We start from the raw sequence: 23,715 nt of genomic DNA, 5'->3' as shown, positions 1-23,715 counted from the left end.
TTTGTTTTATTTTTATGCCAAACTGGGATGAACAAATTCTGTAGTTCATCCATGCGGTCTTTGAATGTTTGCCATTGCCTATCCACCATCAACCCTTTGAGTGACATTCCCCAATCAATCCTACCCAACTCGCGCCTCATACCATTGTAGTTTCCTTTATTTAAATTCAAGACCCTAGTCTCTGAGTCAATTACTTCACTCTCCATCTTAATGAAGAATTCTATCATATTATGATCGCTCCGACCCAAGGGGCCTCGTACAACAAGATTGCTAATTAATCCTTTCTCATTACATAATACCCAGTCTAAGATGGCCTGATCTCTAGTTGGTTCCTCGACATATTGGTCCAGGAAACCATCCCGTAAACACTCCAGGAATTCCTCCTCCACACCCAGTCTCCTCCACTGCCTCTAATTAAATTCTTCATGCTGCTTGTCTAATATCCAGTACTGGATGAGCAGAAATTTCCTCCAATTAAATATTGGGAAGACCAAAGCCATTGTCTTCGGTCATCGCCACAAACTCCATTCCCTAGCCACTGACTCCATCCCTCTCCCTGGCCACTGTATAAGGCTGAACTAGACTTTGCAACCCTGGCATCCGATTTGACACTGAGCTGAGCTTCCAACCCCATATGCTCTCCGTCACAAAGACCACCTGCTTCCATCTCAGTAACATCACCTGTCTCCATCTCTGCCTCAGCTCATCTGCTGTTGAAACCCTCATCCATGCCTTTGTTACCTCTAGACTTGACTATTCCAATGCTCTCCTGGCTGGGTTACCTGGCACCCCCCGTAAACTTGAGGTCATCCAAAACTCTGCTGCCCATAGTCTCACTTGCACCAAGTCCTATTCACCCATCACCTCTGTGCTCGCATTGGCATTCGCGTTGCCTACATTGGCTCCTGGTTAAGCAATGCCTCGATTTTCAAATTCTTATCCTTTTTTTCAAATCCCTCCGTGGCCTTGCACTTCCCTATCTCTATAATCTCCACCAGCCCCAAAACCCTCCGAGATCTCTGCGCTCCTCCAATTCTGGCCTCTTGCGTATCCCAGATTTTCTTCGCTCCTCCATTGGCGGCTGTGCCTTCAGCTGCCCAGGCCTTAAGCTCTAGAATTCCTTAACCCCTCCCTAAACCTCTCTACCTCTCTCTCCGTAAAATGTACCTCTTTGATCAAGATTTTTCTCACTTGTCCTAATATCTCTTTTTGTGCCTTGGTATCAAATTTTGTTTTATATCTCTCGTGTGAAGCGTCTTGGGAGGTTTTACGATGTTCAAGGTGCTATATAAATGCAAGTTGTTGTTGTTGATAGTGGGACATAATTCCTCCCATGAGAAATGCAGATTTCAATTGGTCTGTCTTGAATAAGTTGAGTAGAAATAAGACATTTGTTCACAAGAGATGCAACAAAATCTGATGGAGGATCTCTGCAGCATCTTCTCGATTTTGGTTGACGAGCTGTATTTCAGAAGCCTCACAGTAGACTCGCACTTTCAGTGGAGTCATGGTTCAGTAGGTAAATGCATTGCTTGGTCTGGTATGAACCTGTTACAATCTATACAGAAGAAGAAGATTCAGAGCAGCCATGAGATACTACAGTGGACCTTGGCATACCTGGTCTGGGCAGGAGAAAAGTCAGGCAAGGGTCTCATTCCTGGTCAAAATTCCCACAAAAGTGCATGTGTGAACATAATCAGGCTCAGCTGTAATTGCCCCCACAGTTAAATAGTCTGTGAACTTTCATTATTTTGGATTACACATGAAGACTGGCCATTAAGGCATGGTACCAGAGGACAGCTGGCACTGCAGAGCTGTACCTCAGTAAAATTGACTAAATAAACTAAACATTGAACATCAAAGACAAGACGCTGTTAATTTTTTGATTTGAATTCTTGAATTGTTGGTGTTAATTTCACTATAGAGACTGAGGTAAGATATTTTCATTGGGTTCTATTGTATAGTTATGATAGATAGTTATTAGTATTAGATTAGGTTTAATTAAATATTTAAGTGAACCAACTTTACATTGTTTTACAGTCGTTTCTATCTCTACAAACAAGACTATATATGCTACTTATTCTGACATCGTGTTCACAGCCATAACTGCAGAGGATGACCCATTGCAGTTTGTCTGGTATTTTGGAGACAAACTTCCAGTGAAAACTACATCACGAAGTATAACCACAAGATATGCAACTCCAGGGAGGTACAGATAAACTACTATTTATGTGACTATAATGGAAAATCACAAGTTGTGTTCAGAGAATGACCATGGGTCCGAGATTCTGATGGACCCGCTACATCAGCAGAAGCTTGATGGAGGGCGCTGGAAGTCCACCCTAAATTCTGAGAATGGGATTGTTTCCATAGTCAGAACAGGCAGTCCGCGCCTGTCAGGGCACCTCAGCGGCAACTGTTCCAATTGGTTGGTGCTGAGCGGACTGGCCCAAAACTGCTTCGTTAGGAGTTCCCCGAAGCCCTGACCAAAAATTTAAAAAAGTCAACAAATCTTCAACTCCTGAGGGAGGCTTTAGGTGTAAAAATAAAGATATTTGATCCCCTCTGGTACTGATTACCATATTCTGGACAAGGTCTAGGGCCTCCATGGAGCTTTGAGCTGGTAAGAGTTCTGTTGGGGCCTCATAAGTACATACTGGGTGAAATTCCAGGGTAACTTGGGAACTTCCCCAGACATGCTCCCTTCACATGAGGTAGAGGCCATGAGGAAAACATACTGCCCACCCACCAGAATTTAAGACTCAAATTGGAATGGGCAGAATCTGAGCGAGATCCAACCACAAATTCCTGTCCCTGCCTGTTGGAACTGCCGCCCTCTCTTTGCCATTGGGCCCAATTGGAATTTTGGGCCCCAGGTGTTTATAAATTCAGGAATTTTATTCTAATGCTGTCAGCTTAGATCTGCAGTGAATCTGCCTCAAGATTAAACACACATCTGTTACATCATGCCTTCCAAGCTTTTCAGCAAAGATGTCGCACTTAAGGGCATCACATGTCTTGGGGGCAAATTTAGTAATTGACTGCTATAAATATCTGATTGACGAAACGCGAACAAATTAAAAGCAGTTCAATTCAGTTGGTAACGAGGTATGAGTAAGTTGCAGAAAACTGAGTAATCATTTTTTTAAATCCAAAACTACCAATCTTGAGTCGTAAACAACTGACCAATTGTACTCAAATACATTTTTGATGCTGGTTTGAACAATCATTTCATTTTTCAGACAGCTGCAAATGTACCAATATAATTAACGTTTAAAAAATAAGGGCCTGGAGTTTCTGCTAGGTGGTGCTTTTCTTTTTCAGTGCAATTTGCACGAAATTGGCCAAACCAGCGTAAAAGATCGCAGAATTTCAAGCGCAAATTATGTCCAGCGCAAATCGAGTTTCTGCGATCTTTTGCAGCAGTTTAAAAAACATTGTGCTAGAAGCTGACCCTACCCACAAAATTGGCCACACCCCCAGGGTGAACTAATCATCATCGGGAGATTCCGCTAATTGCGCTCAACTGCGGGCCTTCGACAAGGCTCTTAAAATTAAGCTGGTATTTTTATGTGCAAAGACACTAATAGGCATGTTTTAAAAGCTTCTGAATATAATTTTTGTTTTAATTTACTTAGAAAATGACTACTGTACACCAATATAATTGGCAAATGGTTCTGTATAGTTTTTAAAGTAATTTTCAGTTATTTAAAATTAGGTTACTCACAGGTGGTGGCCTAGACACTGATTAAAATGCTTATTTTTTGTGATAACCCCGTTTTCAGCTGTATTAATTAAACTGCACCAAGTTACACTCTTAAATATATCAAGGAATATTTTGTAAAGCAAAAAAATGTTTTTTTTAAAATTACGTTCTAAGGTGCTGCCGAATTGCAATGGTTCATGGCAAATTTTACATTTGACAATGTGCAAATAAGTTTGAGAGGAAACTTGAGAAAAACAAATACTTCTCAAAATTAGCACAATTTTGCCCGCAATTTGTGCCCAGATTGCCAATTGCGCCCGAAGTGGAAACTGCAGGCCAAGATTTCTGTAAAAAAAAATATTCAGTATAAAATAGTCACTTAGTAGGAACAGTTTCAGGCAGGAGAAGACCTTCAGTACATCTAGCCCACCTATCCACAGAATTCCCTTGGTGCATTTCTAATCACCCTGAATCCTATTTGTTGACAAGAACCTATCTAGTTCCTTCTTGAAATTCATTAAGGTTTCTTGTTTCACCACCCGTGCTGGTAATCTGTTCCACATATTTATCACCCTTTTACTAAAAAAAGTTCCTCCTGCATCTTCTTTTGTTACATAGAATTGCATAGAATATCCAGCACAGAAACAGGCCACTCGGCTCAACCAGTCTGTGCTGCTGTTTATACTCCACATGAGTCCCCTCCCATTCCATCTACCTCATCTCAGCCTTTCAGCATATCTTTCTATTCCCTTTTCTCTCATATACTTGCCTAGTTTCCTTTTGAAAGTATCTAAGCTATTTGCCTCAACCATTTCCTGTGGGAATGATTTCCACATCCTAAACACTCTCTGAGTAAATAAATATTTCCTTATTTCCCTATTGGATTTATTAGTAACTATCTTTGTAACTATTTATGGCCCCTAGTTTGGATTCTCCCACAATTAGAAACATTCTCTCCACATCTATCCTGTCCAGACCATTCATAATTGTAGACCTCTATCAGTTCACCTCGAAGTCTTCTCTTTTCTAAATCAAAAAACTGTTCAATCTTTCCTGATAGCTGTAATCTCTCAGTTCTGGTACCATCCTTGTAAATCTTTTTTGCACTGCTTTTATGTCCTTTTTACAGTATGGAGCCCAGAATGGTGCACAGTGCTCTAAGTGCGGCCTGACCAAGGTCACAGAATGGTGCACAGTACTCTAAGTGCGGCCTGACCAAGGTCACAGAATGGTGCACAGTACTCTAAGTGCGGCCTGACCAAGGTCACAGAATGGTGCACAGTACTCTAAGTGCGGCCTGACCAAGGTCACAGAATCATAGAAACTTACAACACAGAAGGAGGCCATTTTGGCCATCGTGCCTTTGCTGGCTCTTTGAAAGGGCCGTCGTGCTTAGTCCCACACCTCCACTTTTTGTCCGTAACCCTGTAAGTTCTTCATCCTCAAGTACCAATCCAACTCCCTTTTAAAATTATTTATGGAATCCGCTTCCACCACCTTTTCAGGTAGAGTGTTCCAGATCCCAACAACTCTCTGAGTGAAAAAAATTCTCCTCATCTCTCCTCTAGATCGTTTTCCAATAATTTTGAATCAATGAGCTCTAGTTATTGACCCACTCTCCAGGGGGATTATTTTTTCCCCATTTCCTCTATCAAAACCTCATCATCTTGAAAACCTTTATTAGATCACCTCTTAACCTTCTCTGTTCCAAGGAGAACTGTCCTAACTTTCCAACCTCTCCTCATAACTGAAGTCCCTCATCCCTGGTAACATCCTGGTAAACCTCCTCTGTACCCTTTCTAAGGCCTTTACATATTTCCTGAAGTGTGGTGCCCAGAATTGTCCACAAATCTCCATCTGAAGCCTAAACAGTAATTTATAAAGTTCTAGCGTGATCTCTTTGCTTTTATATTCTATTCCTCTATTTATTATTCTAAGTAACCCATACATTTTTAACCACCATATCAACTTGCCCTGCCACCTTTAAGGATTTGTGTAAATGGACCAAGGTCTCTCTGCTCATCTACACTTTTCAAAATCATGTCACTTATAGTATACTTGCTTTCCATATTAGTCCTCCCAAAGTGCATCACTTCACACGCTGCATTGAACTCCATCTGCTATGCTTTTGCCCATTTCACCATTCTGTCTAAGTCATCCTGAAGCCTATAACTACCCTCATCACTATCTACTACTTAGCCAACTTTTGTATCATCTGCAAATGTTATAATGCTGCTCCCTACACCTGAGTATAGGTCGTTAACAAAAATTGCAAAGAGTAATGGACCTAAAACTGGCCCTTAGGGAACACCACTGCAAACCACATCCTAGTCTGAAAACCATCCATCCACCGCCACCCTTAGCTACCTGTCACTGAGCCAATTTTGTATCCATACCACCACTTTCCCCTTAAGACCATGGGCTTCCATCTTCTTAATAAGCCTCCTGTGTGGCACTTTGTCAAATGCCTTCCGAAAATCCACATATATACCATCTACTGCATTACCTTGATCAGTCTTCTCTGATACCTCATCAAAAAATTCAATCAAGTTAGTCAGACATGATTTACCATTAACAAATCCATGCTGGCTCTCCTTGATTAACCCATGCCTTTCCAAATGGAAGTTTATTTTGTCCCTGATAATGGTTTCCAATAACTTCCCCACCACCGATGTTAGGCTGACTGGCCTGTAGTTTTATGATTTATCCTTCTCCCCTTTCTTGAATAGTGGTATAACATTAACAACCCTCCAGTCCTCCAGCACTACTCCTGTATCCAATGAGGATTGAAAGATTGTGACCAATGCCTCTGCTATTTCTATCTTTGCTTCTTTCAGCAACCTAGGATGCATTCCATCTGGACCAGGTGACTTACCCACTATCAGTAATGCTAATCTTTTTAGTACATCTTCTCTATTACTATCCTGTCCATAACTTCCCTCTCCTCTTTTAGTGTAACTTTCACATCATCCGCTTTCATTGTGAAGATAGATGCAAAGTACTTATTTGATACTTTTGCCATATCCTCTGCCTCTACCTGAAGATTTCCCTTTGGGTCCTTAATAGGCCCAAACTTTTCCCTAGCAAACTGCTTACGTTTTATATGTTTATAAAATGTTTTAGGGTTCAATTTAATGTTGCCTGCTAATCTTTTCTTGTAACCTCTCTTTGTCTCCTGTATTAACATTTTCAATTTCCTCTTGCACTTTCCATAACCAGTTATTAACTGAATCTTGCTCCTGACATTTGTTATAAGCCTCCTTTTTCTATTTTATTTGAACTTTTATTTTCTTTGTCATCCAGGGCACATTAGGTTTGGATGCCCTACCTTTTCCCTTCAAAGGAATATGCCTAGTTTGTACCTGAACTATCTCTTCCCTGAACGCCCTCCATTGCTCTGTTACTGCTTTACCCTGCAATCGCCTTTTCCAATTTACCTGTGCTAGGTCCCTCCTTAAATCACTGAAATTACCTCTTCCTCAGTTGAGCATTTTTACCTTTGATATTTTCTGGTGGCTTTCCATAATTAGTTTAAATCAAATTACGTTGTGGTCACTGTTAGCTAGATGATCTCTTACTGTAACACCCTCCACTTGTCCTACTTCATTTCCCAGAACCAGATCCAACACTGCTTCCTTCCTTGTTGGACTGGGGACATATTGATCAAGAAAGTTCTCCTGTGCACATATCAGAAGTTCTTCTCCTTCCCTACCCTTAGCACTATGTTTTTCCCAATCTATATTAGGGTAATTAAAGTCTCCTAATATTACTACACTATTTTTGTTACGCGCCTTTGAAATTTGCCGACAAATTTGCTCATCTATCTCCTTCTCACTGTTTGGAGCTCTACAAAAAGCTCCCAGCAATGTAACAGCTCCTCCTCTGTTTTTCAACTCAAGCCAAATAGATTCAGTCCTAGAACCATCTAGTAAATCCTTTCTATTTAGAATTGTAACATCATCCTTAATACTGCCATGTCCCCTTCTCTTTTTCTTTCTCTATCATTCCTGAATACTTCCATTGAGCTTCATTAGAACGGTGTAGGAGGCCGAGGTCAGAGTGGGAGTTGGGTGGAGAATTAAAATGACAGGCGACCAGAAGCTCGGGGTCATGCTTGAGGACTGAACGGAGGTGTTCCTCAAAGCGATCGTCCAATCTGCGTTTGACCTCCCCAGTGTAGAAGAGACCGTATTGTGAGCAGCGAGTACAGTATACTAAATTGAAAGAAGTACAAGTAAATCGCTGTTTCACCTGAAAGGAGTGTTTGGAGCCCTGGACAGTGGGATGGGAGGAGGTAAAAGGGCAGGTGTTGCATCTTCTGCGCTTGCACAGGAAGGTGCTGTGGGATGGGGAGGGGGTGTTGTGGAAGATTGAAGAGTGGACAAGGGTGTCACGGAGGGAACAGTCCCTTCGGAATGCTGAAGGGGAGGGGAGGGGATAATGTGTCTGGTGGTGGCATCACGCTGGAGGTGGTGGAAGTGGCAGAGGGTGATCCGTTGAATATGGAGGCTGATGGGGTGAAAGGTGAGGACAAGGGGAACCCTATCATGGTTCTGGGAGGGAGGGGAAGAAGTGAGAGCAGAAGTATGTGAAATGGGAGAGACACAATCGAGGGCCCTGTCAACCACAGTGGAGGGGAATCCTCGGTTGAGGAAAAAGGAAGACACATCGGAAGCACTGGTATGGAATGTGGCATTGTCAGAACAGATGTAACAGAGAAGGAGAAACTGGGAGAATGGAATAGAGCCCTTAGAAGAAGCGGGATGGGAGGAAGTGTAATCAAGGTAGCTGTGGTAGTCAGTGGGCTTATAGTATATATTGGTCGACAGCCTATCTCCAGAAATGGAGATAAAGAATTCGAGGAAGGGAAGGGAAGAGTTGGAGATGGACATGTGAAGGCGAGGGAGGGGTGGAATTTGGAAGCAAAGTTGATGACATTTTCCAGTTCGAGCCAAGGGCAGGAAGCTCCTCTTAATGTGGGTCACAGAGCTTCCAGATGCAGTACTTATACCTCATTAACGTTGCCAAAATTGAGATTGCTAATGGTGGTATTGCACTAAGATAGCTTGCATTAATACATAAATTGGAATCAAAAGTAACCTACAAGGATTATAAAATACATTTTTCTTTTATAAATTAAGATGATTATTTTGGATTAACTTTATTATGGCACAAATCCGTAAACCTATAAAATTGATGGTTGACCTTTAGGTTATAACCAATTGGCACAAATAAACACATATAATTCTACAATAAACACCAGGTGAGCACCAATTTGGGGGCACATATGATACTGAGCGGGTTTAGTAAATTGTAACTGAAGCTGTTTGTGTTTTGCAGGTACAATGTGATAGTAAATGCCTCGAATCAGATTAGTTCTTTCACGTCAAACATCTATCCTATAGAGCTACAGCAGATAGTTGAGCCAAACAGGCTTCGAATGAACAATCAAGATCTTACCTCAGTTCTCTTAAACTCCAGTGTTGCTGTGGAAGTGCGCATTAATTATGGAACCAATCTCTCTTATGTGTGGAGTTTCGGTGATGGTACTGTGACGACTGGGAACAGAAGGGAGTATCACCGTTATGATAGGTAGGCAGATTCTACCATTAGGCTAAAATCTTTAAGGAGGCTTAGGGAGAAAAACATGCCTACATGTTTGTGGAAAAGCATTCTTTGTATGGTACTGATAAAAGTAAGTAGGAATTAATTTTTTTAAGTTTTTTTTAAAGTTGAAGGGAATTAATTTATCTGCTCATGTTGTGCTTTAAAATGCGATGGCTCAGCTGGTTAAGGTCACGCCCTGTGCGGTGCTGAGCCATATAGAATGCCCCCAGGACTGATCTCAACTGGGATTGTAACCACTGAGCCAGTGTTCCTGCTCCTAATCTCCAGCTGGTGACTCCTGCTGGAAGGTGCATGAGTGGACATCAGGTGAATGCAGGATTGGACTCTGTTGTGATGCCCTCCCCTCCCCGCACCCAACCCTTCGGTCAAATTGCTTGCCAACTGTATAGGCTGATACATGAAGAATGGCTGCTAGGATATGGTTCCGTAACCTAGCAGGCATCTGTATCTTCAGGAGAAAAGAGTAGTAGTATTACATAGCCTGATCATTTATGGAGCAGCAGTGGCTACTTTCTGCAACTAAGGTGTGTGCTAGCAAATGTAGCAGCAGCAAATTGCCCATTTTTGAAATGATAGCTACAGAGAATTGCCATCAACAGAGGAAGGTTTACTGAAGAACAGGTATCGGGGAAAAGGTTATGGATAAGTACCACCAGAAAGGGATATTTGCCTGTTGAGTGACATGGTAGATGGGGGAGGGGAGGGGGGCGGGTGCAGGGTGGGTGCATAAGAAATGGTGTCATAAGGAGTACACAGTGACACGAAAAAAAAAGACTGATGCTCCTGTGGACATCTTTCAATAGGAACTCGTTATGTTATCTACAAACAAAACTTTGTAGCCACCAAAAATGTTGCTAATCTGTGCTGTGTGATTATCAGCATGCTATTATTTCAATGAAGACTGGGGCAAAGTGAAGCACTGTCACAGTGATGATCTCTGCATAGGCAAAAGTCATCTCTGCAAGTGCTCTCAAACATTTAACTAACATTTTAGAGGCCAGTGTGAATTTCAACTGCTGCCTCAGGGAAACAGAAAACTATTGCTGTTAATGTGACAAAAGTTGCTTTATTTAACATGTTGTAGGAGTCTCTGCACTCCTAACAAAGAATCTATAACTTACTGGAAGTTAACAAACTGAATTTATTGTCTAAGAACTTTACAAAACAAGAAACTACAGGAGAAGCTCAAAACAGGTCTTTTCTCTTTCAATCCACACGAGGACTGGCTGGCCCCGCCCTCTACCTCTGACGTCATGATGTCATCACGTTTCCCGCCGAAGGGGACGTCACGTGACCCACGTGATGACGTCATCGCGTCAGATCGCGATGTTGTCGATCTAGCTCTGTTTAACCAGAGCCAACTTGAAAGGTAATAACATTGGTTACAGACAATTAATGCTAGAGGTAATAACATTGGTTACAGACAATTATGTAAGTCACTGTAAGAGTCTCTTAGTGGTTTTGCCACATACGCCCCCCCAGAATTGTCTTTAACGAAAAGAGTCAATCGCTGAGGAGGTCGGACAAGTCTGTTGGACTGACTCTGAAATTCCCGGAGGGGAAAACGCTGAGCAGGCGGTGAACTGGTAGGCAGCACGGCGTTGTCAGGTGTGGTAGCGGCCGGCGGCCAGCCGCGGCGCGGAGGCTGCGCCCGCTTGATCGGTCGTTCGAGGTCCAGGTGCGCAGGCTTGAGGCGATCGACAGAGATGTGATCCGGTTTGGCCCCGACGTCAATCACGAAACTCTTGTCCCCTGCCTGCAAAACCTTGAAGGGTCCGGCATACGGCGGTGCGAGCGGGGTACGATGGCCGTCCTGGTGCACAAACACGAACTTGGCTGTCGACAACTCCCCCGGGACGTTGGACGAAAACAAACCGTGCCGTGAGGTCGGAACTGGGCGGAAACAGCAGGCCGCATCCCGGAGGGTCTCTTTTTGTGTGGCCGCGGACCATGGTCGCGTAGGTAACGGCAGGAATTCACCTGGGACTCGAAGCGGTTGCCCGTAAACCATCTCCGCCGCTGACAACTGGAGATCTTCCTTCGGCACCGTGCGGAGTCCTAACATCACCCACGGTAGTTTGTCGACCCAGGATGCATCCAGCAGGCTGGCCCTGAGCGACGCCTTCAAGGAGCGGTGGAACCGCTCGCACAAGCTGTTCGCTTGTGGGTGATAGGCCGTAGTGCGGTGGAGTTTAACGCCCAACACGGAAATCACCTCATTCCACAGTTCGGACGAAAATTGCGGCCCCCGATCCGACGAAATATCCGCAGGGACACCAAAACGGGCTACCCAGGATGAAACGAAAGCTCGAGCAACGTCCGCAGATGTGGTGGACGTCAGGGGAACTGCCTCCGGCCACCTCGTGGTGCGATCCACCATCGTCAAAAGGTACGTAAAGCCCCGGGAAGGTGGGAGTGGTCCCACTAAGTCGATGTGCATATGATCAAATCGCCGTTCCGGGACCTCAAAGGTGGCGAGCGGGGCTCTGACATGGCGCTGCACCTTGGACCGTTGGCAAACAACACAAGTGTTCACCCAGTCCCTGACGTCTTTGCGTATTCCCCTCCATACGAATTTGGAGACCAGCAGTTTTTGCGATGCCCGCACTCCAGGGTGCGATAGGCCGTGTAAGGCATCGAAAATCGTACGACGCCATTTAGACGGGACGATCGGACGGGGTGCACCCAGCGAAACGTCGCAGAGCAGAGTGGTACCTGCGGAATGGAAAGGCACATCCCTCAGCTGGAGGCTGTTTGGAACCGAACGAAAACCCTGGGTCTCCGGGTCGTCCGCTTGGTCAACCGCCATCTGTGCGTAGTCAATGCCCAATTGGACGGCCTGGACGGCGGCGCGGGATAGGCAATCGGCGACGACGTTTTCCTTACCGGCCACATGTCGGATGTCGGTGGTGAACTCCGATATGTACGTCAGCTGCCGTTGCTGCCGAGCCGACCATGGTTCCGCAGACTTGGCCATTGCGAACAGCAATGGCTTGTGGTCGACAAACGCGATGAAGCGTCGTCCTTCGAGGAGGAAACGGAAATGGCGGATGGCCAAAAACAAAGCCAACAGCTCCCGATCGAAAGTACTGTACCGGCGTTCATGCCGTTGTAGCTGGCGGCTAAAAAAGGCCAGGGGTTGCCACGCACCATCGACCCACTGCTCCTGGACGGCCCCCACCGCGTAGTCTGACGCGTCCGTCGCGAGAGCGACGGTGGCTCCCGGCAGGGGGTGTGCTAACATGGTCGCATTGGCGAGTGCGGCTTTCGTCTCCTCGAAAGCACGATCCATGTCCTGTGACCATTCCACAGGGTCCTTTCCCGTCGAGCCTCTGAGGGCCTCATATAGAGGACGCATGAGCTGTGCAGCCCTGGGGATGAAACGATGATAGAAGTTAACCATCCCCAGGAACTCCTGTAAAGCTTTCACGGGTTTCGGTTTCGGGAACGCCGCAATTGCTTCCACCTTGACCCGAAGTGGCGTTGCCCCCGTCTGGGTTATGCGGTGGCCCAGGAAATCCAGTTACGATAGGCCGAAACGGCATTTGTCCGAGTTAACGATGAGGCCGTGCTGCTGAAGCCGTCTGAAAAGGACCTGAAGGTGCTCGAAGTGTTCCTCCTTGGAGGTGCTGGCAACCAGAATATCGTCCAAATAAACAAACAGAAAGTCAAGGTCCCGCAGCACTGAATCCATGAGGCGCTGAAACGCCTGTGCCGCGTTCTTAAGCCTAAAGGGCATTCGCAGGAATTCAAAGAGTCCAAAGGGGGTAACTACCACTGTCTTTTCGACATCCTGAGGATGCACCACCACGAACGAGGTCGATTTTGGAGAAGATGGACGTCCCCGCCAAATGTGCTGAGAAGTCCTGTATATGGGGAATGGGGTAGCGGTCGGGCGTCGTTATGTCATTGAGGCGGCGATAATCCCCACAGGGCCGCCATCCCCCGCCGGGCTTGGGGACGATGTGGAGCGGGGAGGACCAGGGGCTACTGGACCGACGGATGATCCCCATTTTTTCCATCACGGCGAACTCCGCCTTTGCTGCCGTTAGCTTGCTGGGCTCTAAACGTCGCGCCCTGGCGTAAACGGGCGAGCTGGTAGTCGAAATATGGTGCTCCACCCTATGCTTGACGGTCGGAGCCGAAAAGTTGGGCTTCGTCAGCTCGGGGAAATCCTCGAGGAGCCGGGCGAAATCATCGGGCTGCGGCCGCGCACATGAAATCGTGTGTGACGCAGCCGTGCTGCGCGCCCCCGAAATATCGTCGAGCGTGGCGGCGTGAACAAGGCGTCGATTTTTCACGTCCACCAACAGGCCGTTGGCGCCTAAAAAGTCAGCACCCAACAGGGCCTGTGAGATTTGAGTGGTGATGAAATTCCAGCTGAAAAACTGTCCACCGAAACATACTCGGACGAGGCGCTTCCCGCAAGTGCGGATCGAACCCCCGTTGGCCGCTTGCATAGGGGGACCATGGCTGCCGGAGCGAAGGTCTATGACCGAGGTGGGCAGTATGCTGCATTGCGCCCCCGTGTCGCATAGAAAACGACGGCCGGAGATGGAGTCGGTTACGTAGGTGAGATTCCCGGAAGCACCGATTGCCATCGCGGCAGCGGGGGAAGTACCGGGACTGGCGTGCATGACTCGCGGCGGTCTATTCGACGGTCTGGTAACGAAAGTGCACGGCGAGCAGCAGCAGCAGGCCTTCGGGCCGAAACGGGCGTGGTAGTAGCAGAAACCGGTCGTCGGAGGTGCCTTTGCCAGAGCCGGGGCCGGGCTCTTCGTGGCGGGGCGTTGCGCGAGGGCACAGTATTGTTGCCGGACCGCGTAAATCTTATCCGCCTCTTCGGCGAGCGCAACGCAGTCTGCGGTTTCTGCTCGGGCGAGGGACGCCTGTACTTGCTCAGGAAGTTGAGTAAGGAACAGTTCGCGAAACAGAAAGCACTGGGGCTCGGACCCCAGGAGAGTCAGCATATGACTCATCATTTCCGAGGGTTTGGAGTCTCCTAACCCTGGTAGAGCCAGTAAACGGCGAGCGCGCTCCGCTTTGGTGAGACCAAATACCTGCAGCAATCGTGTCTTGATGGCAACATACTTGTCAGCAGTCGGAGGACTCTCCAGCAGGCTGATGATTCTCGACGCCGTCGAGCTCTCGAGGGCGGAGACCACGTGGAGATATCTGGTCTGATCCGGAACGATGTTGCGGAGCTCAAATTGCGCCTCGGCTTGCACAAACCAAGAGGCTGCCTGTTGTTCCCAGAATTGGGGGAGCTTCAAGGCCACTGCGTTGGCCTCCATCACTGGCCTGTGTTCGGCGTTCACCACGAAAAACGATCGCGAGGAATTGGGGTCACCAATGTAGGAGTCTCTGCACTCCTAACAAAGAATCTATAACTTACTGGAAGTTAACAAACTGAATTTATTGTCGAAGAACTTTACAAAACAAGAAACTACAGGAGAAGCTCAAAACAGGTCTTTTCTCTTTCAATCCACACGAGGACTGGCTGGCCCCGCCCTCTGACGTCATGACGTCATCACGTTTCCCGCCGAAGGGGACGTCACGTGACCCACATGATGACGTCATCGCGTCAGATCGCGATGTTGTCGATCTAGCTCTGTTTAACCAGAGCCAACTTGAAAGGTAATAACATTGGTTACAGACAATTAATGCTAGAGGTAATAACATTGGTTACAGACAATTATGTAAGTCACTGTAAGAGTCTCTTAGTGGTTTTGCCACAATGTCACCTCATTTATAGGAAGGAACCGAATCAAATAGTGCAACATTTAGATTACTGTGCTTGATCAATATAGAGTTACTGATGAATTACATCACACACTTAACACAACCTCACAACATTCAAGATTCAAGATTCAAGATTTTTTATTTGCCATATGTAACTAGTACAATGGAATGCTTACTCCCCAATCACTCCCACAATAAAGCTGTGGGAGCTCACAGAGACACGTCAGCTATTTTTACAGCGCCGTGTTCAGAAAGTCAACTCTTTGGCATCCAGTGGCAGTGGGCAGCACGGTGGCATAGTGGTTAGCACTGTTGCCTCACAGCGCCAGGGACCTGGGTTCAAATCCAGCCTCGGGTGACTGTGTGGAGTTTGCACATTCTCCCCGTGTTTGCGTGGGTTTCCTCCGGGTGCTCCGGTTTCCTCCCACAGTCCAAAGATGTGCGGGTTAGGTTGATTGGCCATGATAAAAAAATTGGCCCTTAGTGTTAGGGGAGGATTAAATACGTGGGGTTACGGGGATAGGGCTTGGGTGGGATGGCTGTCGGTGTAGGGACCGGGTGCTAGGGTTTGGATGATCAGCTATGATCTCGTTGAATGGCGGAGCAGGCTCGAAGGGCTGAATGGCCCTAGTTTCTATGTCTATGTTTCTATGATGTCCTCACTGTTGCCGGCTCGGCTCCACGTGTGGTGGCCTGCTTCTCCCGCTCGCCCTCTGGCCACCATTCCTGGCTCCCCTCCTCCCAGTCGGACTGCGAGTCGTCGAGTCTGCTGCTGCGTCCCGATGCGCTGCGCTCCTCCGCCCGACTCGCCCAACACATCCTCCGGTTGCCGCGGCCTCCACCTCACCGTCGCCGGCTCCACGGTCCGACGGCCCAGGCCTGCTTCTCCCGCTTCCGGTCCAGCCTCTGGCCGCCATGCTCAGCTGCCCTCCTCCCGGTCGGAATCCCTTCCCGCTGAGGAGCAGCTGGTCGACGTGGCTGCTGCTGCTTGCCGCGCTGTGCTGCCTCTGCCCGACTCGCCGAACACCTCGCTTCGGTTGTGGGAGCGAGCGGCGAGAGCGGGCCACCCAAAGCAGGGAGAGCGCGCTAGCACCGGACTGTCTCGGGCGCCATCTTGACTCCGTAGCCATCTGGTCTGCGAAAGTAACCTAGCTATTTTCTGTCATGTGCAAGACATGTATATATATTCTCCGTTACTGGGATTAACGTATTTATAACTGATATACCTATCAATTCATCCAATGAAAAGCAACGAGTTAAGAAAGTAACTATAGGTTTTTATTGGCTAAATAACAGAGCCCACCCTCGTGGGTGATCGGATCCAAGAAGGAGGAATACCAGCCAGTCGACCACCTTTATACCTGGGCAGGTAGGTGGAGCCATGGGCGGAGTCAGCAGTGGTCAGCCCAGGTATAACAGTGTGACAAGAGGCGACCTCATATAGTGATACAACAGTGTGAACAGTGATAACCATAGAGTAACGATATAACAGTGATAACTATAGTGTAACGATAGTGAATGATAAAAGTGGTTTACCACATTCACCCCTTGTTTAGATTTGAGTCCGGCGGGGTGAAGTGTGCTACCAGTTCTGGTATGTCAGTCTGTCCGGAGGCCTCGTAAGCCTTTCTGATCGTCGCAGCGGCGGTGTTGCATTATCCGGTGTTAATGCTGGTGTCTGCGTGGTCGGCGAAGGCTCGTGGGGTTCCGGCATGCCGTCTACCTGGGCTGGAATTGGGGGGGTGGTGGGGGGTGGTGAAGGTGGTGTCTCCGGAGTGCCCGAGGGTGCGAGGTCTCGTAAGGAGACTGTGTCCTCCCGCCCGTCTGGGTATGCCACATAGGCGTACTGGGGGTTGGCGTGCAGGAGGTCCACCCTCTCGACCAGGGGGTCCGTTTTATGGGCCCTCACGTGCTTTCGCAGCAAGACTGGCCCCGGAGAGGTCAGCCAGGTTGGTAGAGTGGTTCCCGTAGTCGACTTCCTCGGGAAAACAAACATTCGTTCATGGGGGGTGGCGTTAATGGCAGTGCAAAGTAGTGACCGGATGGAATGCAGTGCTGCCGGGAGGACTTCCTGCCAGCGGGAGGTTGGGAGGCCCTTAGACTTTAAGGCTAAGAGGATGGCCTTCCATACCGTTGTGTTCTCTCTTTCCACCTGGCCGTTCCCTCGGGGGTTGTAGCTGGTGGTCCTGCTTGCGGCAATACCTCTCGCTAGTAGGAACTGACGGAGTTCCTCGCTCATGAAGGAGGAGCCCCGGTCACTATGTATATAGTTTGGGAACCCGAACAAGGCGAAGAGGTCGTTCAGGCATTTAATGACCGTGGTACTGGTCATGTCTGGGCAGGGGAAGGCAAAAGGGAAACGGGAGTACTCATCAACAATGTTGAGGAAGTTCACATTACGGTCAGAGGACGGGAGGGGCCCCTTAAAGTCGATGCTCAGGCGCTCGAAGGGGCGGGTGGCCTTGATCAGGCTTGCTCTGTCCGGCCTAAAGAAGTGCGGTTTGCACTCGGCACAGGTCTGGCAGTTCCTGGTCATGGTCCTGACCTCCTCGATGGAGTAGGGCAGGTTGCGGGCCTTAATGAAGTGGTAAAGTCTGGTGACCCCGGGGTGGCAGAGGTCGTTGTGGAGGGTCTGAAGTCTATCACTTTGCGCGCTGGCGCATGTAATTCGTGACAGAGCATCAGGGGGTTCGTTCAGCTTACCTGGCCGGTACAAGATATCATAATCATAGGTGGAGAGCTCGATTCTCCACCTCAAGATCTTGTCATTCTTGATTTTGCCCCTCAGCTTGTTGTTAAACATAAAAGCGACCGAACGCTGGTCGGTGAGGAGGGTAAATCGTTTGCCTGCCAGGTAATGCCTCCAGCGTCGTACCGCCTCCACAATCGCCTGGGCCTCCTTCTCGACCGACGAGTGTCGGATCTCAGGGCCCTGTAGGGTCCTTGAGAAGAAGGCCACTGGTCTCCCCTCCTGGTTAAGGGTAGCGGCTAGGGCGAAGTCGGATGCATCGCTCTCCACTTGGAAGGGGATGGACTCATCCACTGCGTGCATTGTGGCCTTGGCAATGTCTCCCTTAATGAGGGAGAAGGCTGCGCATGCTTCCTCCGTAAGGGGGAAGGATGTGGACTTCATGAGGGGTCTGGCTTTGTCTGCATAATTGGGCACCCATTGGGCATAGTAGGCGAAGAGCCCCAGGGTTCTCTTCAGAGCCTTTGGACAGTGGGGGAGGGGTAGCTCCATGAGGGGACGCATTCTTTCGGGGTCGGGGCCGATGACTCCGTTCTCTACTACACAGCCGAGGATGGCAAGGCGCGAGGTGTTAAACACACATTTCTCCTTATTGTAGGTGAGGTTCAGCCATTGGGCCGTACGGAGGAATCTCTCCAGATTAACGTCATGGTCCTGCCGGTCGCGGCCGCAGATGGTGACGTTATCTAGGTAGGGGAACATGGCGTGCAGCCCGTTCTGGTCAACCATCCGGCCCATCTCCCTTTGGAAGACCGAAACCCCGTTGGTGACGCCGAAGGGAACCCTAAGGAAGTGGTAGAGGCGGCCATTCGCCTCGAAGGCGGTATACTGGCGGTCCTCGGGGCAGATGGGGAGTTGGTGGTAGGCCGACTTAAGGTCGATGGTAGAGAATACTCGGTATTGTGCGATCTGATTGACCATATCAGATATGCGGGGAAGGGGGTATGCGTCCAGCTGGGTGTACCTGTTTATGGTCTGGCTGTAGTCGATGACCAGGCGGTTTTTATTGCCGGTCTTAACGACCACGACCTGGGCACGCCAGGGGCTGGTGCTCCCTTCGATGATGCCCTCCTTCAGGAGACGCTGCACCTCGGAGCTAATGAAAGCTCTGTCCCCGGCGCTGTACCGCCTGCTCTTGGTAGCGACGGGTTTGCAGTCGGGGGTGAGGTTAGCGAACAGGGAAGGTGGCGGGACCTTGAGGGTGGATAGGCCGCAGGTGTTACGCGGTGGGCGGTTTAAAATCTGCTGGTTGTCGACTGTGAGTGGGGGGAGGGGTCCGCCGTATGCTAGCGTGACGCTTTGGAGGTGGGATTGGAAGTCTAGCCCTAGTAGGACGGCAGCGCATAGCTGGGGCAGGACGAGGAGTTTAAAATTTTTATATTCCATACCCTTAACCGACAGGGTCACAACACAGTAGCCACTGATGTCTGTGGCGTGTGACCTCGATGCCATCGAGATCCGGTTGCGCGTTGGCTGGACAGGGAGGGAGTAGTGGCTCACCGTGTCTGGGTGGATGAAACTCTCCGTGCTTCCGCTGTCGAACAGGCAGGTCGTGGCGTGGCCGTTTACTTTGATGTCCATCATGGACTTGGACAGGTGATGCGGGCGGGCTTGGTCCAGTGTGACGGAGGCTAGTGTATAGCTAAGCGAGTTGCTGTAGTCTGCGGGTGAGGCGGTAGTCGGGTCTCGAGGCACGGTGGCGGTCGAGCGTGGTGGGTAAAATGGCGTCTCCCACGAGGTTGGACAAAATGGCGGAGAAGATGGCTGCCCCCGTAACTCACATGAGGCACTGCTGGTGTCGGTTGCCTAGATCAAAGATGGCCGTCCCCATGACTCACATGTGGGGATGCTGGCCTCTGTTGCCTTGATGGAAGATGGCCGCCCCCACAGCTCGCATGAGGCACTGCTGGCCTCTGTCGATCCCCCTCTGCAGGCCTTTGCGAAGTGGCCTTTCTTCAAGCAGGTCGAGCAGGTCGCGTTCTTGGCAGGGCAGCGCGACCTCGGGTGTTTCGCCTGGCCGCAGAAGAAGCAGCCGGCGGCCTGATCGCGGGGGTCCGATGTCGGAGCCGGTACCGGGGGTGGCGGTCTCGATCGGGTCCGGGACGCCGACGCTGAGGTAGGTCCCAGGGGGGTTGCTGCGGGGGGTATTGCGGTCGGGGTCGGTCCCATGCCCCAGGGTCGCGAGTTACAGTACCTTGAGTATGCCTCGAGGTCCCGATGGGCCACTTCTAGAGAGCGAGCGAGGGCTGCAGCTTTGTCCAGGTCGAGGTCCTTTGCTTCCAGTAGTCTTTGCCATGAGTAGTCGGACCGCAGGCCTTTCACGAAGGCATCGCGGACATTGTCTTCAGTATTTTCTGCCGCCGTTACCGCTTTAAAGTTACAGTCTCTGCCGAGTGCTTGTAGCACCCGTAAAAATTCATCCACGGGCTCTCCTGGCTGTTGCGGGCGGGATCTTAGGAGGTGTCTGGCATACATGGAATTTACCGGGCTCTGGTACTGTCTTTTCAGCCGGTTGATGGCGTCCTCGTATGTTTTAAAGTCCCGGATGAGTGCGAATACTTTAGGGCTCACTTGGGCGGTCAGAACTCTTAGCTTGGATCTCTGAGGCACGCCGGATTCTCCCAGGTAGGACTCGAAACAGCTCAGCCAGTGTTCGAAGTCGAGGGCTGAGTTTGCAGCCAGTGGGTTTAGATCCAGGTACGGTGGTCTGAGGGCTCGCAGCCAAGCTGGCTGCTGTGGCTGTTGTAGCTCGGCGTCTGGCTGGTCGCTTTGCTGCTCGCTTTGCTGCTCAGGGAACGACATTTTAAAATTTAGCCAATAAAATTGATATACCTATCAATTCATCCAATGAAAAGCGACGAGTTAAGAAAGTAACTATAGGTTTTTATTGGCTAAATAACAGAGCCCACCCTCGTGGGTGATCGGATCCAAGAAGGAGGAATACCAGCCAGTCGACCACCTTTATACCTGGGCAGGTAGGTGGAGCCATGGGCGGAGTCAGCAGTGGTCAGCCCAGGTATAACAGTGTGACAAGAGGCGACCTCATATAGTGATACAACAGTGTGAACAGTGATAACCATAGAGTAACGATATAACAGTGATAACTATAGTGTAACGATAGTGAACGATAAAAGTGGTTTACCACAATAACTACATGATTTTTTTTTTTACAGTGAAGGAGAATTTACAGTCGAAGTAGTCATCTTTAACAATGTGAGCTCTGCCTCACTCTCTGGCCAGCTCTTCGTTATTTCTGAGAATTGTCAGCCTCCTCCAGTGAAAAGCTATGGCCCATCCAAAATAGAGGTAGAGTGAGCTCTCATTTCCTCATCAGGATATCAGAATTAAAATGTGTATCTCCTTTATAATAAAAAAATCACTATAAAATAGAAACTATGACAAACAAATTCAATATGCTTAAATTACAAAAATACTAGTTAATCTCCCATCACATTGCACATCGGCAATCCAGACCAAGTGCAGTATTCAGGCGAATTAGGTTAGAGGGCATGGGCTTTTTGTACTCGGGAGGAGAAGAGGGAGGGGGAGGAGGCAGATGGGTGAGAGTGGAGGGTGGGGAGAGGACGATGGGGCTAGGGGAAGGGGTATGGGAAGGGAAGGAGGAAATGGTGGGAGAGAGGCAAGAGGAGCCAGCAAATTCTCTTAGCAGGGGAGGTTGCAGTGCTCCACTACAACAGCACTTTCAATGTAACAAAAAGGTCCCAAGATGCTTCACAGGAGTCTTATCAAACAAAAAAATTTAACCGATCCATATGTTAGGGCAGGTGACCAAAAGCTTGGTCGAAGAGGTAGGTTTTAAGGCGCGTCTTAAAGGAGGAAAGAGAAGTGGAGAGATGGAGCGATTTAGGGAGGGAATTCCAGAGCTTAGGACCTAGGCAGCTGAAGGCACAATTGCCAGTGGTGGAGCAATTAAAATCGGGGATGTTCAAAAGGTCAGAATAGGCAGAGCGCAGAGGTCTAGGGGGATTATAGGGCTGGAGGAGATTACAGAGATAAGGGGGGGCGAAACCATGGAGGGATTTGAAAACACGGATAAGAATTTTAAAATCGAGGCATTGCTTAACTGAGAGCCAATGTAGGTCAGCAAGCACAGGGGAGATGGGTGAACGGGACTTGGTGTGAGTTAGCACAGGGGCAGCAGGTGATAAAGACACGGATGAGGGTTTCAGCAGCAGATAAGTTGAGGTAAGGGCAGAGATGGGCAGTATTACAAAGGTGGAAATGAGCGGTCTTAGTGATGGAATGGATATGAGGTAGGAAGCTCAATTTGTGATCAAATATGACACCAAGGTTGCGAACAGACTTGGTCAGCCTTAGACAGTTGCTGGGGAGAGAGATCGAATCAGTGGAAAGGGAACAGAGTTTGTGACGTGAACTGAAGACAATGGCTTCAGTCTTCCCGATAATTAATTAGAGGAAATTTCTACTCATCCAGTGCTGGATATCGGACAAGCAGTCTGATAGTATGGCGACAGTGGAAGGTTCGGAAGAGGTGGAAGAGAGGTACAGCTGGGTATCATCAGCGTACATAGGAAAACTCACATGGTGTTGCCGGATGATGTCACAAAGGGGTAGCATGTAGATGAAAAATAGGAGCGGTCCAAGGATAGATCCTTGGGGGACACCAGAGGTGACAGTGTGGGATCGGGAAGAGAAGCCATTGCAGGTGATTCTATATTTACAGCTGTAAAGATAGGAATGAAACCAGGCGAGTGCAGTCCCATCCAGCTGGAACACTGTGTTCATGGCGTTGGAGCAGAATTTTGTGGTCAACCGTGTCAAAGGCTGCAGACAGGTCCAGAAGGATGAGAAGGGATAGATTACCTTTGTCGCTGTCAATTAGGATATAATTTGTGACCTTGGTAAGAGCAGCTTCAGTACTGTGGCAGGGGCGGAAGCCTGATTGGAGGGATTCAAACAAGGAGTTCTGGGAACGATTAGCACGGATTTGAGAAGTGACAATATGCCCAAGAACTTTGGAGAGGAAAGGGAGGTTGGAGATGGGGTGATAGTTTGCAAGGACGGAGGGGTCAAGGGTTCGCTTTTTGAGGTGAGGGGTGATGACGGCAAGAGCGTTTCAGCTAGTCCCACTCCCCCGCCCTTTCCCCGTAGCCCTGCAAATTTTTTCCTTCATGTACTTATCCAATTCCTTTTTGAAAGCCACGATTCAATCTGCCTCCACCACCCTTTCAGGCAGTGGATTCCAGATCTGCTAACATGAGAGCCAGGAAGGAAAGTTGGGTTGTCAGCAATTTAGTAGGAATAGGGTCGAGAGCAGGAGGTCAGTTTCATTGACAAGATGAGCTTTGAAAGGGCAAGAGGGGAGCTAGGACAGAAACTAGAGAAATATGCAAATTTAGGGTTAGGGCACGGGGAAAACTGAGAGGAAGTAAGGTCCGGGGGGCTAGGGGAAGGGAGGGAATTGAAAGCAGAAGCAGTTGAACGGATGTTATTGATCTTTTTAACCAAGAAGTCCATGAGCTCCTCACATTTATTGTTGGAGGTGAGGAAGGAGGAGGCAGGGGAGGGTGGTTTGAGAAGACGGTTAGTGGTGGAGATGAGAAGCCTGGTGTTATATTTGCCATCCTGGATGATCTTAGAATATAGGACGGTTTTAGTGATGGAGACCAGGACCCAGTAGAACTTTATATGATCTAGCCAAATCTGATATGATGATTAGACCAGTTGTCCGCCAAAGACGTTCAAGTCTGCGTCCCTTGGACTTAAGGGAGTGGAGCTGAGGGGTAGATGGGGGGTGGGGGGGAATGACTAGGGTGAGAGAGTGTAATGATTTTAGTGGGCACAAGGGCATCAAAGGTGGTGGAGAGGGTGTGATTTAGTATGTCAGTAGCTGCAGAGCTGTCATGGA

General features: G+C 48.7%; 1 protein-coding gene across 1 annotated transcript in view; it reads left to right on the top strand.

Annotated features, from left to right (window-relative positions):
* pkd1l1 (polycystin 1 like 1, transient receptor potential channel interacting) overlaps positions 1-23,715 on the top strand; it is a 412,439-nt gene that overhangs the window by 147,516 nt on the left and 241,208 nt on the right. The window contains exons 15-17 of the mRNA XM_085989354.1: positions 2,041-2,209; positions 9,047-9,298; positions 20,999-21,131. Coding sequence (XP_085845480.1) covers positions 2,041-2,209; positions 9,047-9,298; positions 20,999-21,131 — 554 coding nt within the window. The remainder of the gene's footprint in view (positions 1-2,040; positions 2,210-9,046; positions 9,299-20,998; positions 21,132-23,715) is intronic.

Source organism: Somniosus microcephalus, chromosome 5 (assembly GCF_052327205.1).
Source record: "Somniosus microcephalus isolate GS21.2 chromosome 5, FLI_Smic_1.0, whole genome shotgun sequence".
Classification (NCBI taxonomy): Eukaryota; Metazoa; Chordata; class Chondrichthyes; order Squaliformes; family Somniosidae; genus Somniosus; species Somniosus microcephalus.
This window is presented reverse-complemented; position numbering and strand designations above follow the sequence as displayed.